The sequence below is a fragment of the Lepidochelys kempii genome, chromosome 14, assembly GCF_965140285.1.
Source record: "Lepidochelys kempii isolate rLepKem1 chromosome 14, rLepKem1.hap1, whole genome shotgun sequence".
In the NCBI taxonomy this organism is placed as follows: Eukaryota; Metazoa; Chordata; order Testudines; family Cheloniidae; genus Lepidochelys; species Lepidochelys kempii.
In genome coordinates, this window is record NC_136393.1 from 21,235,621 (window position 1) to 21,253,071 (window position 17,451).

Sequence of the window (17,451 nt, forward strand, 5' to 3'; positions counted from 1 at the left end):
CCATATGAGATGAGAGACCCACTTTTCCAGTGGATTTCGTAGCTATTTGCTGAGAGCAGAGGAATGTAGAGACTCAAGAATCTTGCTTCCTATTCCAGTTTCTTGAGGGGTAGTGGGATCTATTGGTTATAGACTCCTCAGTCCCTGTCCACCTCTGTTTCTATCCCCGCTTCCTCTTGGCTCCTGTCCATGTCTTCTTCCACTGCCTGATTCTCATCCCTCCTTCCCATCTCCTGCTCTCCCAACACTGCTCCTAGCCCGCCTGCATTCAAGTCAGTTTGACTCCTGTTCCTCACGGGCAGCACCAGCAGGGCGAACATAGAAAGCATGGGAAAAACTGTGTTCCTGCTCTCAGTTCTGGTATCTGGTGCCACAGCTGCATCAGGAAGAGCAATGGCAGGTAAACTTCTCCTTGGCATGTGCAAACTGCAGTTTTTAGAAGCTTGTAACTTGGCCAACCATTAGTAGATTTTCACAGCCACATCCCTGACATGAGACCGACCCCTCTGCCAAATATCAAGTTCTTGCTCAAAGTATAGAGGCAGTAGAGCTTTTCAGTTGAGCATCTGTAGAACATTTTAACATGAGCCAAAAAAATTCCCCCAAACTTATTTTTCCTTATTTTTGGAAATGGTTGCCGCTTTCTAGAAAAATTCAGCCTCAGGCAGACGCCGGCATGGAAAATTTCAGCCTGAATGTTTAAAGTTTGCCAGATTTATAAGCAATTTGAAACAGGGTCTTATAATGGAAAGTGTTAACCAGCTATAGGTGTCTCTACCAGCTCTGCGTATAATGCTAATACTTTACAGCTGCAGGGTTGGGTTTTTTTTAAATGTGATGGAAAAGATTCATTCAGGGTCAAAGACCACTTGTGCTACATTTCATTCCCAATTTAATTTTTCAGCATTGAGGCCACATAAAACTGGGATTTGTAATGGAATAATCTCTTTTAACTTGATCTGTGATGGAACTGGCCAGTGCTATTATAATATTATAATGTAATGAGTGAGGTGGGAATCTTTCAAAACTCCCAGTGGTGAAGAACTTAACGTACAATATGAGATTAAGACCTACAAGTGATAAGTACAAATTGTTTTTATTTCTTGTGAATGAATCTGTATTATATAGACTGCCTTCACTGCCAAAACCCTTCTTTGCATCTGCTCATCGCTTGCTGTACCCTTCTCCTTTCTGACTTCTACCTCTCCACCTACAGTCTACGAGATGCTAGTGCCAAAATCATCTTTTCTTCCACTACATGAACTATATCAGTGCCTCCTTGAATCCCTCTCTTATCATATAAAATCCAAGCAGCAGCTGCTGCTTCTGCTTCTCACCTATAAGGTCCCATGTAATTTTGCTCCTACATACCTCTCTGCTCCCATGTCTCCCTGTACTCCTCTTGGTTCCTGTACTTGTCCCTTTCCTTTAACTTCATTCCCTGCTTCAGCATCATCTTTCGTTTTTGACTTTGACGGTGTTACTTTCTTTTGCGTGAAACAGTCTGTCTCTCAAAGCATATTTATTGTTCTTCACATCTTTCTCCAAGTAAGCTCCTTTTTCCTTCCTCTCAACATCTCTTGTATTTGTCATGTTCCAGATCCTTTGTAAACCATTTAGGACAGGGCATGTATCTTAGGACAGGCTTAAACTAAAACGTTAGGTCAAACCCACTATGTCACTCGAGTGTGAAAAATCCAACCCCTGAGAAACATATTTAAGAAGATCTAACTCCCAGTGTAGACAGCACTAGGTCGACAGAAGAATTCTTCCATCAACCTAGCTACTGTCTCTCTGGGAAGTAGATTAACTACAGCAACAGATTTCAGAGTGGTAGCCATGTTAGTCTGTATCAGCAAAAACAATGAGGAGTCTTTGTGGCACCTTAGAGACTAACAAATTTATTTGGGCATAAGCTTTCATGGGCTAAAATCCACTTCATCAGATGTATGGAGTGGAAAATACAGTAGAGAGGTATAAATACAATCTCCCTGGACACCCCCTTCTTGTCAACTGTTGAGAATAGTCCACTTCCACCTGCATCGAATTGGCTCATTAGCACTGACCCCCCGCCCTCAATTGGTAAGGCAACTCCCATCTTTTCATGTGTTGTGTATTTATACCTCTCTACTGTATTTTCCACTCCATGCATCTGATGAAGTGGGTTTTAGCCCACAAAAGCTTATGCCCAAATACATTTGTTAGTCTCTAAGGTGCCACAAGGACTCCTCGTGGTTTTTACAGCAACAGAGAATCCCTCCCGTTGCTGTAGTGAGTGTCTACACTGAAGCGCTACAGCGGACTCAGCTGCGGCATTTCTAGTGAAGACATAGTCTCTTACAGCTCCTAGCACAAGGCTCTCATCATAGGGCGCTACTGTGACATAAATGATTATGCCTTGTGAATTAACAGCACTATAGATGTGACTTTATGAATTATAATCAATACTTTTGCAAACGTGAGAAACTAAAGTCACAAAATGGTTTGAGGATTGTGGTACCCGAACCATTTTTGACATATACTAGCCTTCTGCACAGATCGCACATGAGTTTCTTGTCTTTGTAATGGGGGTAGGAGCTTGCCTTTGGCAAGTAGCCAGGCCAGTAATGTGGCATTGTCAAAATTAAGATGTTTGTTCATTTTAACTCAAGGTGGGTAAACAGGTACACTGTCTGGCTGAAAAATAGCACAGTCCAGCCCATCATAAGTCAAGCATCTATCTGCAGGCAACAGTATTCAGTCATTCAGGCTTTGTTCAGAATCATACATTTCATTACATCATTACTTTTTCCATATATTTATGTCCCATATAACTGGTATCTTGCCCCGAGTGTTCATTCCGCAAATAGAGGTCGGTGTCCAGTAAGCACTGGTGTATTGGTGAACCACTGAGAAATGACCCTGGTTGTTTTATGTCATTAGCTTATTGAAATCTAAATAGCTTTATGGGGTCTTGCTATATGGAAAACTGGATTTGTTATAATAATAGAATAATAATAAGAAGAAGAAATAATAAGAATAATAAGTTCTTAAAACATTGTCCAATAAAACCCCACTGGAGTTCATAGCATGATAGCACTCTACTTTTCACATAGGCAGTGTTTAAAGTCAAGTTGGGTTGTCACACTAAATAATTCCATATGGCTTCTTCATTTACCATTTATCATATCACTAGATGCTACATGTAGTTGCAGTAGCATTTACCAGAGTTGATTGATTTTTGAGCGGGTCATGGGTTCTCAGAAGTTGGATGATCTTGAAAACATTTATAGCATTCATCTTGCAAAACCAGAAACACCTTATTTGCAAGGACTGTTTACATAATGTACAACTGGAGGCAGAGGAGGGGGCTGTTTCGTGTGTGTATGTAACTTATCAAGAGCAGAAATTGAAATTGGGCTTTACTTCAAATTATTACATTTTATGGACTCGTTCAAAATATTTTTGTCTTCCAGGTAGTTTTCTTTTTAAGGGGAAGCCAAAAGTATTATTGTACGCTATCAAAACTAATGTAAAAGGGGGGTTGCCATTTTAATTGTTATTCTGAACCTTCAAAAATCAAGACTAAAGCACCTATAAAAACAGACAGTACATTCTATGCTTGGTATGGTCTCCGGCATCCTTTCAATCCTTCCTTTTCTTTTATACAGTTCTTTGAGGTTCCCTTTGACTCAAATATGAACAGGACAAAAAACAGACCGCTGGTGCGAGGACAGATCAGGTAAGGCTGCCCACACCTGTTCCCTGTAATGAGAAATGAACCTATTGTTCCTTTTATGTGTCTTCTCCCTTGGTCTGTTTAGATAAACAAATATTTCAATGTGCAGATAAAAGACTAAGAAAGAGATGCCACTCTTTGTGTTCTGATAACTCTGAAAGTTTGTAATAGTCCCATGAAGAGTTAGTCAGGATAATTAATTGTTTTTTTTAAATATTAGATAGTGGTTATTGCACAATGGCCTTTGTAGATATGGTAATCAAAAGTTACCATCTGCATGTGTTTTGTGATGAGCCCATGCAATCTCTCTGACAAAAGCAAACTAGTGAGCTTTATTTAGAAATAAGCAGCTGATCCTAATTGTTGCTCCCTTACATGCTAAATAAAAATTGTGATTCCACCAATATCTATTGTTAAAGGAGTAGGAAATCCATCTAAATCTGTTGAGATGATTTAATATGGGGCTTTGTAAAATTACTAGTCCATCACTAGCCAAAGGACTAAGTCTACTAGCTAGTAATCAGTATGGAAGATTGGGGGGGGAGGCGCAAGGCGGGAGAGGGTGGCATCAGTGAGGTACAGAGACTAATGCCCTGATGAGGAGTTCGACCTTCACACCCTACTGCTGAGAAGAGGGGAGGGTCTTGGAGTCCCTACCAGGGTGCTGTCCAGTCATATTGCTTTGACCTCTCTCATTTTAGTTTCAGACTAAGAAGTACATGGTAAATTTAAAGGGCGCTCTCTATGTTCTCAGTAGGAGCTGTTGAGTGCTGAGCACTTCTGAAAATCTGGCCCTTAGTTTATAAGCATCTTTCTCTTAAGAAGGAGCTATGGTTGAGAAAATGTTTATTTTGTAATGTCTGGATTGTTTATCATTGCTGTTTGCTGAACCCTCATTGTGTTGTCTCTAAGCATGGTATTCCAGAGCTGCTCATCCGATATACCCTAGGTACCACTGAAACAAGTACCTGATTACAAACGAAAAACTATGTTAAGATGGAGCTATGGTTGAAAGTATGTACCAGTCACTTAAGTTTAAAAAAAAAAAGTTACAGGGATGTTGTAGTTACCCCAAACTCATCATGTTGAATCTAAAGCACTTACCAGAGGGTCAGGATTCAGGCTTGCAATCAGACCAAACTCTATAATGTAAATCAAGTAGAAAGTCATCAGTTTACATGGTAGCCTTTGTTATGTTTTGTGCAATAAGTTCTCAGAAAGAGAGGAAAGAAACTAGCATACTTAATTAAATCTCTATTGAATTTTACTTAACCTTGTACTTTGGAAAGGAAGCAGCTTGAGCAGGAGTCACTCTGCAGCATACAACAAAATTGTGAGACATTCCAACAACCTTTTAACCAGCTTACCCGACCTCATTCACTGAGCAAAGTCCATTCCTACCATGGCCCCTGTACTAAGTGTGTTACCCTTGGAAGTGCTGATATTGCAGTGGGACTCTGGCACTTTCAAGGAACACTGCCATGCAGCACAGCACAACCCCATTAGTAGTGTGCACATTACAAGGGGAGACAGCAGACACTCAAAAAGCTATGAAACAGTACAAATATCTGACATTCAGATGTTGAATAGTGATGGACAAAAGATGGCTACCTTTAAAAAAAAACTTGTGTGTGACTTTTGCATCCTATGTTCCTTGTATTCTTCATGAGAGAACAGAATTCCCTCTTCTGAAACCAGAGCACGCCAAATGTAACATACAGTTTTGCAGAAGGGTTACATCTAATTGAACTTTACCTCTTAATTTGTAACAATAAACCCTCAGATTTTTAATTTTGAAAGAAATTTAGAATTTCTCCTTTTCATTAGTTCCTCTTTGTCCCCCTTTCCCTCTTGCAGTATTTTAATGATCTCATTTGTACATCATATATGCATTCATTTTATCATTTGAGAAAAAGTGAATGGAGCCCATTGCAAATTTGTAGAATGCCCATAGGGGGAGCTGCTAAAAGTTACCCATATAAAAACTCATATTATTCTTTGGTTGCTTTATAGAGTACAGCTTTGTTTTCCATTTGGTAAATCATAAAGCCAGAATAAAACTGAGATGGTGACTTTTTAAGAAAAGAATTTTATAACATGTTATCTTCTGCTTTCCATAAATACAAATAAAAATCTAGCATCCCATGGGGCTCCCGTTTGAAAAGAAACTTAAAGCAACCCTGATTTCTGTTTGCATGTCTGTTCTGTTTCTTGAGGACTGGGTTCCAAACTTTTTAAAAAACATTACACCTTATTTGCAAATTTAAAATGAAGCCCTCATTCATAAATGATTCAACAAACAATTTTAGTATAGCATTTCCATGATTTGTGCCAAGGATTATTTATAACAAAATTGCGTTTCCCCTTAGGGTTCTATGAACAGTTGGTCCTATTTATTTCTGTGTTTTATCCATCACCTTTGGAGGACTGGAAAAAAGTGATGGATGAAATTACAAGAAAATTGAGACAAAATAGTAAAGTGAACCCTAGGGCTAAATTCACTCTCATTGTAAATAGTTGGAGTGCTTCAACAAACTTGTTCTGATTAGTTCTGTAAAATGGTGCTAATTACGGATTCGTAAGTTTAGTTAATTTTATTTAAAAGCACATTTTACGGAATATTGTGATTAAGATGTCTGTCAAGCACAGAGTGAGCCAAATTTCACACCCACTATATACTAGTTCATCACCGCTCACTTACATCAGGTCTGTATTTGGCCCAGTAACTTGAAAAAAAGAGGAAAGCTTCCTTTCTTCATCCCAGTCATACTCAGTAGAGAGTTTTATATCACTCTGTATTAGCATTGCCTGTAATATTCCTGGACCCAAGTTAGCATAATTAGAAAACTTTTTTTTTTTTAATTCGTGATTTAGGGAGAGCAATTTGTTTTACAGGTTTCCAGCATCCTTAAATAAACTTCACTGTTGGTTGAGGGCATCACAGATTGGCAAAACCATATTTATCATACTTTAAACTTTCTTACCTTTCTTCTTTTTTCTTGAATATTCCCTTCCACCACAAAATGATAATGTTGGGGACCTCGTGTAATCACTCATCAATCTATGTACCTGACTGTCAACAGCTAATTTAAAGTTATTTAAAGTGTCACTTACCTTGAATGATGTTGACCTAATTCCCTGTAGACTTTGAGCATGCAGCCCTTGTATGAGATTGTTTCTTCAGTGGTGTAGCGGAGTAGAATAATCCAGTGGAAGCGATCCAACCATGTTATATTTTGCCACATATTCCCTAGTGTTCTTTGAACCTCGTTCTTTCCATGCCGGTAAAATAAAATTCTTAAGTGGTTATGCTAAAAACTAGTCAAAACAGACTAGGTCAGACAGAGATGGATACATTGTATTTAAAAGGCTGGTGTCTTGGCTCTGGGAATGGATCCAAAAGTTTTGGGTTTGTGCACTGAGTTCTTGCCCATATGCTTAAAATGTGTTTAAATCATTTTTAGTCTGGTTTTGACTTTCTTTGGTTGCTTTTACTCTGAAGCGTTCGGCATATGTTTTAATTCTCTTCTGTTCCAGTCACTTTAACTAACCCCTCATTGTGACATCTGAGTGCAAACTACTAACACAAGCTAGGCAGCAGTGATCAGTGATCTTCCAAAGTGTGCTTCAGTTCTGATCTGGAGGATTCCCTTTTAGGGATGAGAAGGTAGTTAAATCTGCATGGTCTGACTCGTGTGATCCTTGGGCTCTCTGCAAAGGCTCTCAAAAGTGGCTCCCAATTGGGATGGCAGCTTTGACATGGACATCTTCCCATGAGGAGCTATGCTGAGATTACCAACTTACTTTAGTGAGGCTACAGAACTCCGAAAACAATCCTCAATTCCTGCCAACTTGGGCAGGAATCAAACCGAAGCCTGAAAATGCTGTTCTCTTGAGCCATCCAGTCCCCAAATAAGCCGTTTGTATGCTGTGTATTTACTGTAAATGAGCTAATTTATGAAAGTACTTTTAGAAAATTGTTTAGTATATTAGAGAAATTATTACCTCAATGTCTCATTCTCCCTCATATTTTTCACTGTGATCTATTTGGGGTTTCCGTCCCACCTTTAGCCATAGCAGGTTAAGAAAAACTGGGGGAGGATTTTAATTGAACCTGTTTCTAACATTTTCCACCTTCCCTCTCTGCATGTTTAAAGTAATCTTACCCCCTGAGCTTCACTACCTTATACCCATTTACTTGTATGTCAGCTTTGCTTCTAAGATTTCATAGGGCCTACGCCTGAGCTCCTCCTACCGAGTTCTGAGTGCTTGCAATTCCCATATGTTTCAGTGAGAATTCTCAGCACTTCACAAGAGAGGGCCCTTGACAACAAGGTTGTTTTATGGAGTGCAGATAGTTTTCCATCATTATTCAGTCTATGCATGACTGGGAATAGGGTTTTTCTTTACCCTAAATTTGAAAATTGTATTACACTGATCAGAGTGTAAATTTGGGGTGAGGGGTATCCTGAAGGTTACAAATCATAGACCAGATAGTTCTGTAGAACAGTCTTCCTTGAATGGTGAGGGAGCTGTGCAGGTATGATCTTGGGAGAGTGAGTTTTGGAGGAAGAATCCTCCTTCATACTCACTGGAGCACCTGCAGAGGTTCATTGATGCCTGTGCTGTGAGATCACTGGCCTGGCCCTGCAGCCATCCAAACAGAACATGTGGTGATGCACGAAGCCCCTGCCGAGTCGGAGCCTATGCCATAGAGGGCACACGTGCATAATCTTTCACAAGCCCCAAACGCAGTCCCCCAGCCCCTTGCATAGAAAAACCACACTGATTCTGCTCCCAGGAGACATCTGCAAGAACTAGTTGGTGGATTTGCCCTCAAGGGTATGTCTACGTTGCTATAAATGACCTGCAACTGGCCTGTTTTAGCTGACTCGGGCTTGCGGGGCTCAGGCTGTGGGGCTATAAAATTGTAGTGTAGACATTCAGGCTGAGGCTGGGTCATCCTGTTGCAAAAATAACAAAAGTAGAACTGAATGCAGCTTGTCTCAAAGCACTATCCATCATCCTAGCCTGTCCACGTGTCGTCCTCCTCCCTATTCTGACCCCTCAAGTCCTGTTTGGAAACGGACTACTTAAAATCTTCTTCATACTTGGTTGCAGTGTTAAACTCATTGAGCGTATTTATGTTCCGCATTATAAAAACAGTTATTATTTTTCCTGCTGTGAATTGTGTTTATGTAATTGATGGGAAGAATTTCCACACACACACACACAAACCTTTGATTTCAATGAAATGGCAACAGCCATTCTTTTTAGTTTCCTGTTCAGTATGATTTATTCCATACTTTTTAAGACGATGGATTTGATTTTCTTGCAGATTAGTTTAAATAAATCTCTTACGCTAGCACCAGCAACTAGTGCTAGTCTAGTTTCCCTCTTCTAGGAAGACAAGCATCCTGATCCATTATAGTTGAAGGTGACTATCTTGACTTTCCTGCTACCACACATTTGTGTATATACTTTGTTAAATAGCAGCTGTTTTCATGCATTACAGTACAGTTAGACTAGCTATGCTAAGCACTCATAAAAAGTTAATACAGGAACACATTTCTCTAGAACAAATGTAGGTTTTCATCTCTAAATATCACTAAATCCTCTGTTCTGAATAATTTACTATTTCAGTAGTTCCTGGTTCTTTGTACACCTAACAGTGCTGGTACTTCAGGTTTTTGCAGCACCTACCATTACACTTGCACTGAGTGTCTTTGGCTTGGAGTTCTGTTTGAGGATAAGGGTGCAGATTCCATTGTGGGATTGGAGTGTTACTCTTCCCACCAGCTCCACCTTTAATTACATGGCTCTGCACCAGGCCATAGAGCACAGCACATGCTTGCTTCACAACATGGGTTTGGAGCAGGCTGGATTCTGCTGTAGGTCGGTGTGCACCCAGTGGTGAATGGTATAACTGAAGTTGTAGAATTGTCTCAAAAGGTTGGGAACAATTGACCTATCAGACAAGTAATAATTAACTTACTTTAATACAATTACTTAAAATATAATTGGAAGCTTCTCTGCAAAGAAAATTTGCAGCCTTGACCGTGGCTTTTTCATGTGTGTTTTAATAAACTCAAATTCTTGGCACTTAATTTGGCAGAAGACACTACTTAACCAACCCTGATAATGCCTCAGATATTTGCAGAAATGAATTAAATATTAATTCAGTTTGATAAATATATTTCCTGGGACTTTTATTACCCTCTCACTTTTACAGTGCACAAACAGCTACTTTCTGTATTTTGCCTTTTTCGTTCTTACAGCCATAATTAACTCTTGATAAGCAAAGAGTTTTCCACTTTTTGACATGTGTGACTTGAGTGTCAATTCTGACCAGTGTAGCTCGTAAGCCCACAGCTTTGGAGAATCAAACAGAAAAAGACCCTGTGTCCTACCAGTCTGTCAATGTAAATTGTTTGGGTTACATCATCCAAGAACAAACGTTACCATTTCTGAGCTGCTGCAAATACAAACATTTGCAATACATTTGCAAATATATAGGCTGGGGATTGCATAGACTGGTGGAACACTCCAATGGGTTAGATGTTCTGTATTTATTTAAGATTGTGCTGAGATCCAGGATTGGTAAAGCTCAGCAACACATCAAGCCCAATTCATCAATGTATGGCTTTTCACTGATTTGGTTGTCTGTGGCAGGCCTACTAACAGCTTAGCAAAACAAGAACATGCTGAAGAAATGTCATATGGGTTACAAACCTCTCTCTCCTGTAATTAATGTGTAATGAGAATGATTCTCTTCTCATTAACTCCGGTGTAAACCAGGAGTAACTCTGTTGAAGTCAATGGAATCACACTGGTGTATGTGAGAGAAGTTTATGACCTTGGTTTACACTGAAACCTGCACCAAGGATTTAGCAATCCACTATCTTAAACCAGCATTTTAAAGTTTCCTCAAGGTTTCAGTACAATTTTGGTTCCCATTTAAAGCTTAAACCTTTACTTAAATGGCTGATTGTTCTGGTGCCTTGGGTGGTCATTTCAGGCAGGTTTCACTGTATTTAAAACAAAAGTTAAAACAAAAACCTCCATAAATCTGTAATTCTTCAGAAATAATCATTATAGGAGATCAGATGCTTATTTCCCTCTGGAAAACATTCCAGTGTTTTGCTTAGAAAATACTTGATTTTAAAGGGACGGCCCTGAGATCTTTGTAAGTGATAAAAATGTTACTTTTTTCGGTGGGAGGTTTTTTTGTCTTGTTTAAACAGAGCACAATTCAAAGCAGACACCACCACGGCAACCTTTTCAAGCAACTTTTATCCTGCCTGTATGCAAGCTTTTTTATTATTATTTGAAAACAGGTAAGTGCATTTTTCCCCTGCTGGGTTCCTTTTCTTTCCCATGTTCTTCAGAAGACGGGGAAGTTGGCATTGGCTACATTTGGTAAATAAGGAATAAAAAAGGCAGCTTTATATTTTTGACATGTCCAATTACTTGTAAAAATGTAGCCCATGCATTCTAAGCAGCGGGGCTCTTTTCCCCCCCCCCCTTAATTCTTTCCATAGCCATGTCATGGGGGGGATGGGGAGAACCTCAGGGCTAAAATACAGTTTAATGAGAATAAAACCCACATCAAAGGGTGGACTAATGGAATGATATAATGCTTGCTGTGTCACTTTCCCAAAGGGACTATGGATGACAGTACTTATATTTTAATTATCTATTCACTGTGTGCATAAGATGTTGATTAAATGATTCTAAGGCACTAGAGTCCTTTTGTAGCATTCACAGAAAAACGTTGATTCTGCACATTATCCTTAGATCAAAATGTATATTAGCAAGAAATTGTATATTAATACCTCCATATATATTTTGTTTCTCAGAGCAATTAAAACTTTTTATTAACACCAGCATTACATTCACATTCATTTTGGTTAAAATGAAGACTGCAGAAGTTACTAGCTATTCAGCTTGTTCCTTCAGCTCACTCCTGCTGTCTGAAAATAATTCTGCAAAAGCTCAATAGAGACATTCCTTTGTAGGCAGCTTTCTGTTTGTTAAATATAAATCCTGCGGAAACACTTGACCCCTCACGACTTGCTGCTTTTCAGTTCAGCTGTGGGGCCTTTACCACCGAATTATTTATCAGAATCTTTAATTGCATGTGGGACAGTTGATAAATTTGAGTACATTGTACATCGCATCACGTTAGGAAACATCCCAGATGCTCATGTATAAACCAGAAGTCACGGTGCATTTGGCTAAATAGCAGCTCCATCTGCTTGTGAGGAACACTACAGAGAAGCGATATGGACTCCTAATGGAGTTGTTTTATCCTCCCATGTCAGTGCCACACCAGGGGGTAGAACACAGTTAACTTGAAGGAGCCAAACCATTGTATACTAATTCTTCTGATTTTGTGTTCGATATGAACGGGCCTTTTGGAACACTCTGGTCTGAGCTGTTCAATTTTTAAAAACTAACTTGTGGCAAACAGTTGACTTTGCTTCAGAGACAGTTGTTGAAATGGATTTTCACAATCCATCCATTATGGCTCATAAAAAAACAAGCAAATGTTGTAAAGCCCAATATCACATCTTGTCCAGAGATGTTTCCTTCTGACCCCCCTTTACTGAGTGTCTCAAACATTTCAGATCCATGTTTGTAAATTTTGGCTTAACGCAATCAAACCCCTAACACTTTATTCCCTTTTAATAGTATTGAACCTTATCTGGTCTAACCACAACAGCACCATTATTCAACATGTACCCAGTGTTCCAAGAAATGTCACTCCTCAACAAGTCCATTACAGCGCTGCCTGTGATCGTAAGCTGTTATACTTTGAATTCTGTTTACAGTAAGTCATGTTAAAAGTTCATTTCTTCTATAAAGGACAGAGTTTATCCAGTCTTTAAACAAGGTATACCTTACACATTATCAACTTGGCAAGTCAGATAGCAGGGGGGTTTCTTATACTTTAATTAGCTTTTGCTGGCATAGTCCGTTCTTCTCAGTCTTTATAACTAGAGAGGCCGCATTCCTGAGGTTAAGATATGCAAAGAGCCTGTCTCACATTTTATGTGAAACTACTTGATAAGGACATAGAATCACATGGAATATTTTGTTATAAACCAAAGAGTAAATAGATGCAATCCACAGTAATTCTCACTGAGGTAGCTGCAGGACGATAGGACATTATATAGTCATGTGCTGTGGTGTTGGATGTTCATTGTTTTGTTGTTGTATTTCTTCAAATTAGTCAAATATAGCTCTAGATGCCAATCCTATGCTGTGGACACCTACCTGAAAGGTTAAAACATACCAAATAATACATAAGGTTGGTCATAAATATAACTACCCCCCAGCCCTCACTTCATTCCTTGAGTGACAGCCTGAAAAAACAAAGTAAAATTTGGGAATATTGCCTCAGTACACTGCTCATAGTGCAGTACTCTGGTGTTTTGTGTGTATCTTAGCGGTCACATTTTAGAGGATGTTTGTAACTTGCCCCCCACTCTACGTTTGGTCACTTCTTACAGAGATGAGAAGTTTTTGCTGTTGTTTCTCAGAAGTCTTGCATGTTTAATTTTGGGTTTGTAGAAGAGGAGCTGTTAGTTCAGATCTGTTAATATTAGCACTGAAAGAACTGTTGAAATGGTTCTTGCTTTGTGATGCTGGAACCGAGTCTGGCATCTCTCAAGTCATTTGACTTTGTCCATCCCCACACTGATTGCAGCAAATGTTCTAAGCACTTTTGCAGGGAACAGTTTCAGGGTCCTTTTCCATTTTGTGTGTGTGTGAGCTCATGTCACTCCTGCTTCTGTCTAGCTTATGCTCAGAAGCCCCTTTCCTTCTTTCATAGACACCCAGTAGTGGTGTCTCCAAGATAATTGTCTGTTCACCCAGCTCCACTGTTCTTAAGTCAAAGTGTGTTTCACACAGGTAAAAAGTAGAGAAAATCACAATCAAAACAGCATCACAGATTATAAACACAGCTAGGTTAATCAATGCAGAAAGCATAGGCTGTGGGTTTAAATACAAAGACTATTGTACCATACACAGGAGAAAGTTCTCTGTCTCAATCAGCTGCTGCTAGTCTGTCTTTCACTGTCCCAAAACCCATGAATGAGTCTCAAAAGCTAAAAAAAAAACCTCCCTCTACCAAAATGGATTATTTTACTATATAGGAAAAACAGGTTCCTTTATCATCTCATTTCTCTGCACCCCATATCCAAGGAACAGGGACGATTTCCACACTCATCTTATCATGGATTGTGTCTAATGCATACTGTCCTACCGAAAGTAACTTAATCAAGGCCACAAAAAGAGAATCGGTACCATAGTTAGCTTTAAAAATCAATAGTTTATCCTGTGTTCAATCCTCTAAACCATATCTCTTTCCATTTTTTGATGACTTTAAGACTTTTCTTTCTTTTTTCTGCGGCTGTATTCTAAATTTCATATACTCTCAAAGCAAGTCTGCATTACAGTATATTATCATTTTGGAACACAACTGTGAACAACTGTGTTAGATAACACAGTATTGGCATACCATAGGGGTACCTGACATAACATGCTGAACATGATTTGTCCTGGTCTACTCTGATTAGTAAATCATAGTCAGCATCATGTTATCTAACATGTTCAGACGTGATAATTTTATAATATAAACAACTCCTATCATGATACGACTAGAAAAATAGAACTCACTTTATTCATCCTCACTACCTGCCTTTTGCTTGACTAATCCCTACCAATATCTTTCCCAGGAATGATATTTTAATCTAAGCCTGCTCTTGATTATCTGTGGGGATGCTGGTTTGACTATCTCCCTTTAGTAATAACTTTTACATAAACTTTTATCCTAATCTATATTTATTTACATAATGCCTTTCATCCCAAGAGAATCAGCACTAGGGGGGAGCATGGCAGCTATTTAATAACACTGCACAATACTGTAAGATAAGAAATGAAGAGTATCCACTAGAAATTGAAGTGGGGATTTAGGTAGGCAAAATGTAGCTTCCTTGCATTGTAATTTGACTGTTCATTTGCTCTTACGGCTAATAATGTCTAGAGTCTAGCTTTCCCTTGGACTATTGCTCCTGCCATCCTCTGATACAGTGAATAATTCCTTTCCGTCATTGTTATTGGTCTCTTGAAAGGATTTATAGTTTCTGGTCTTATTCCTATTAAATCTGCTAATGGCTGGCCAACTTTTCTGCTGATATTTTTTAGAAAAAAAATTGATAAATATTTTGCACTGCGAAATTCTCCATCCTGATCAGCCTAATGCAACTTCATCCATTGCTTTCTAAGGGCATCCACTGTGGAGGCCTCTGTGGAAGTGTGTGTTGAAGAGATTATAGGATAAGAACCAACTCGAGAGGGGAAGGTTGCTATGTTGGGAGAAATATTACCCATTTCAGTGTTTGTCATCTTGCACTGGTTTTTAAGTGAATAGAGGATTGAGATTTTAAAGTAAAATAAGTGGATCATTTAGTTGCCAGTTTTGTTAGATTATAAACCACGATTTAGTTTAAATATTATGGGGGGCATTTTTCAAATTTACTGTAGGTTTGATTTGTAAGCACTTAAAAAAAATTTACATTTTTCTGACTGCAGGGGAGCTGCAAATATTATTCACCCTATCACTCCTCTCTATCTATCAAAGACATATAACTAGGAGCATGTTAACCATCTGCAGAATTGGTAAGAATTGTTATGATTAGCATTATGGTGTGTATAGCAAATGTAATAAGAACATAAACATTTTATAAGTATAGATCTTTTTTTATTTTTAATGTTGTCTTTTAAATAAAGTGACAAGGCCATTTGCAGTTTCTGTTTTATCACAAAGGACAGCTAGCATAAGGAAGTTAATTTATCTGAATATAAGAACAGCCATACTGGGTCAGATCAGTGGTCCATCTAACCCAATATCCTGTCTTTTGGCAGTGGCCAGTGCCATATGCTTCAGAGGGAATGAACAGAACAGGGTAATTTCGAGTGAGCAATCCCCTGTTGTACACTCCCAGTTTCTGGCATTTGGAGGTGTAGGGTCACCCCAAGCATGGAGTCGTGTCCCTGACTATCTTGGCTAATAGCCATTGATGGGCCGATCCTCCATGAACTCATCTAACTCTTTTTTTGAACCCAGTTATACTTTTGGCCTTCAGAACATCTTATGTCAATGAGTTCCACAGGTGGACTGTGCATTGTGTGAAGAATTACTTCTTTTTATTTAAGTGTGCTGCTTTTTAATTTCATTGGGTGACCCCTTGTTCTTGTGTTGTGTTATCTGCCTTAGTATGATACAAGTGCAAGTAATTGTAAGTTAATATAAGTAAACCAAGTCTCTTCAGAGTTTCTCAGTAGTAACTTCATTCCAAACCTGTGGTCACTATGATCCCAACCCTGCAGGCTGATCCACTACCCATGCAGAACCCCATTGGCTCAGAAATGACACACAAAGTATACTTGTTCCTAAGGCCAGATCCTGACATCATTGTACCAGTGTAACTCCATATAAAAGGAGAGCAGGATCAGAGCTATAGTATAAAGCTTTAGATTAAAAGAGCCAGTCCACCCCGGACTCCAATTTTCACTCCCTCGTAATTTTATTTTCTGTTGAAATCCCTCTGCTTTGTCTCATCCTAAACCTAACGTCTTTGTGGAAATCAGCAAAATCGATGAAGCCAATTTTGAGTAATGCATGCATGAAAAAGAAAGATGTGTCCCTTTTAGAATGAAATGTCTCTTTCAACCTAGACTTGTTAGTTTATGATAGTTTTAAAGTCACTGGCTCTGGCAAGGGAGACAGAACATCTGCAGCTCAGATTCTTTAGGATCTGGAGAAGCTAATTGCCTCCAATTTGGTTAAAATACAGTGTCAATTACAACTTTTAAACAACAGCTATATACTGTCATGACAGGAAGGTTTGGATTCCATGCATGGGTTATTTCCTCATTGGGAGAGAAATGAATTGACACAGACACAGCATATTTTACCCTACTCTATATTTATTTACAATAAATACACTTTTGAACACATACATAGCAAAGTCAGAGTGCAGTTTCCAACTGAGAGCCGCAACTCAAGAAAGCAACTCTTTATCAAAAAGAAAAGGAGTACTTGTGGCACCTTAGAGACGAACCAATTTATTTGAGCATGAGCATTCGTGAGCTACAGCTCACTTCATCGGATGCATACCGTGGAAACTGCAGCAGACTTTATATACACACACAGAGATCATGAAACAATACCTCCTCCCACCCCACTGTCCTGCTGGTAATAGCTTATCTAAAGTGATCATCAAGTTGGGCCAACTTGATGATCACTTTAGATAAGCTATTACCAGCAGGACAGTGGGGTGGGAGGAGGTATTGTTTCATGATCTCTGTGTGTGTATATAAAGTCTGCTGCAGTTTCCACGGTATGCATCCGATGAAGTGAGCTGTTGCTCACGAAAGCTCATGCTCAAATAAATTGGTTCGTCTCTAAGGTGCCACAAGTACTCCTTTTCTTTTTGCGAATACAGACTAACACGGCTGTTACTCTGAACTCTATATCAGTTTCCACCCAGACTTGTATGTTTACCATTGCAAGACTCTGTGTTCACCATCCTCTCAACATATTAAATCCTTTGTTCCAGGTGCCACTCAATATCAGATTCCCCCTTTCCTGGTGGGACGGTCTAGGTGTCAATCAAAAACACTTCCAGGTTGGTGCTGATGAGACTGGGCTTACTCTGTAC

At 39.1% G+C, this 17,451-nt stretch overlaps 1 protein-coding gene and 1 long non-coding RNA gene across 6 annotated transcripts in view; both read left to right on the forward strand.

Moving 5' to 3' along the window:
* COX10 (cytochrome c oxidase assembly factor heme A:farnesyltransferase COX10) overlaps window positions 1–17,451 on the forward strand; it is a 155,994-nt gene that overhangs the window by 99,979 nt on the left and 38,564 nt on the right. For all 5 annotated transcript variants that reach the window (XM_073312016.2, XM_073312015.2, XM_073312017.2 and 2 more), the window contains one exon: window positions 3,651–3,721. In XM_073312016.2, coding sequence (XP_073168117.1) covers window positions 3,651–3,721 — 71 coding nt within the window. The remainder of the gene's footprint in view (window positions 1–3,650; window positions 3,722–17,451) is intronic.
* On the forward strand, window positions 3,732–17,436 carry LOC140898333 (uncharacterized). The gene is made up of 3 exons (XR_012154967.2): window positions 3,732–12,551; window positions 15,320–15,406; window positions 17,350–17,436. It is a non-coding gene; the product is annotated as an uncharacterized LOC140898333 (long non-coding RNA).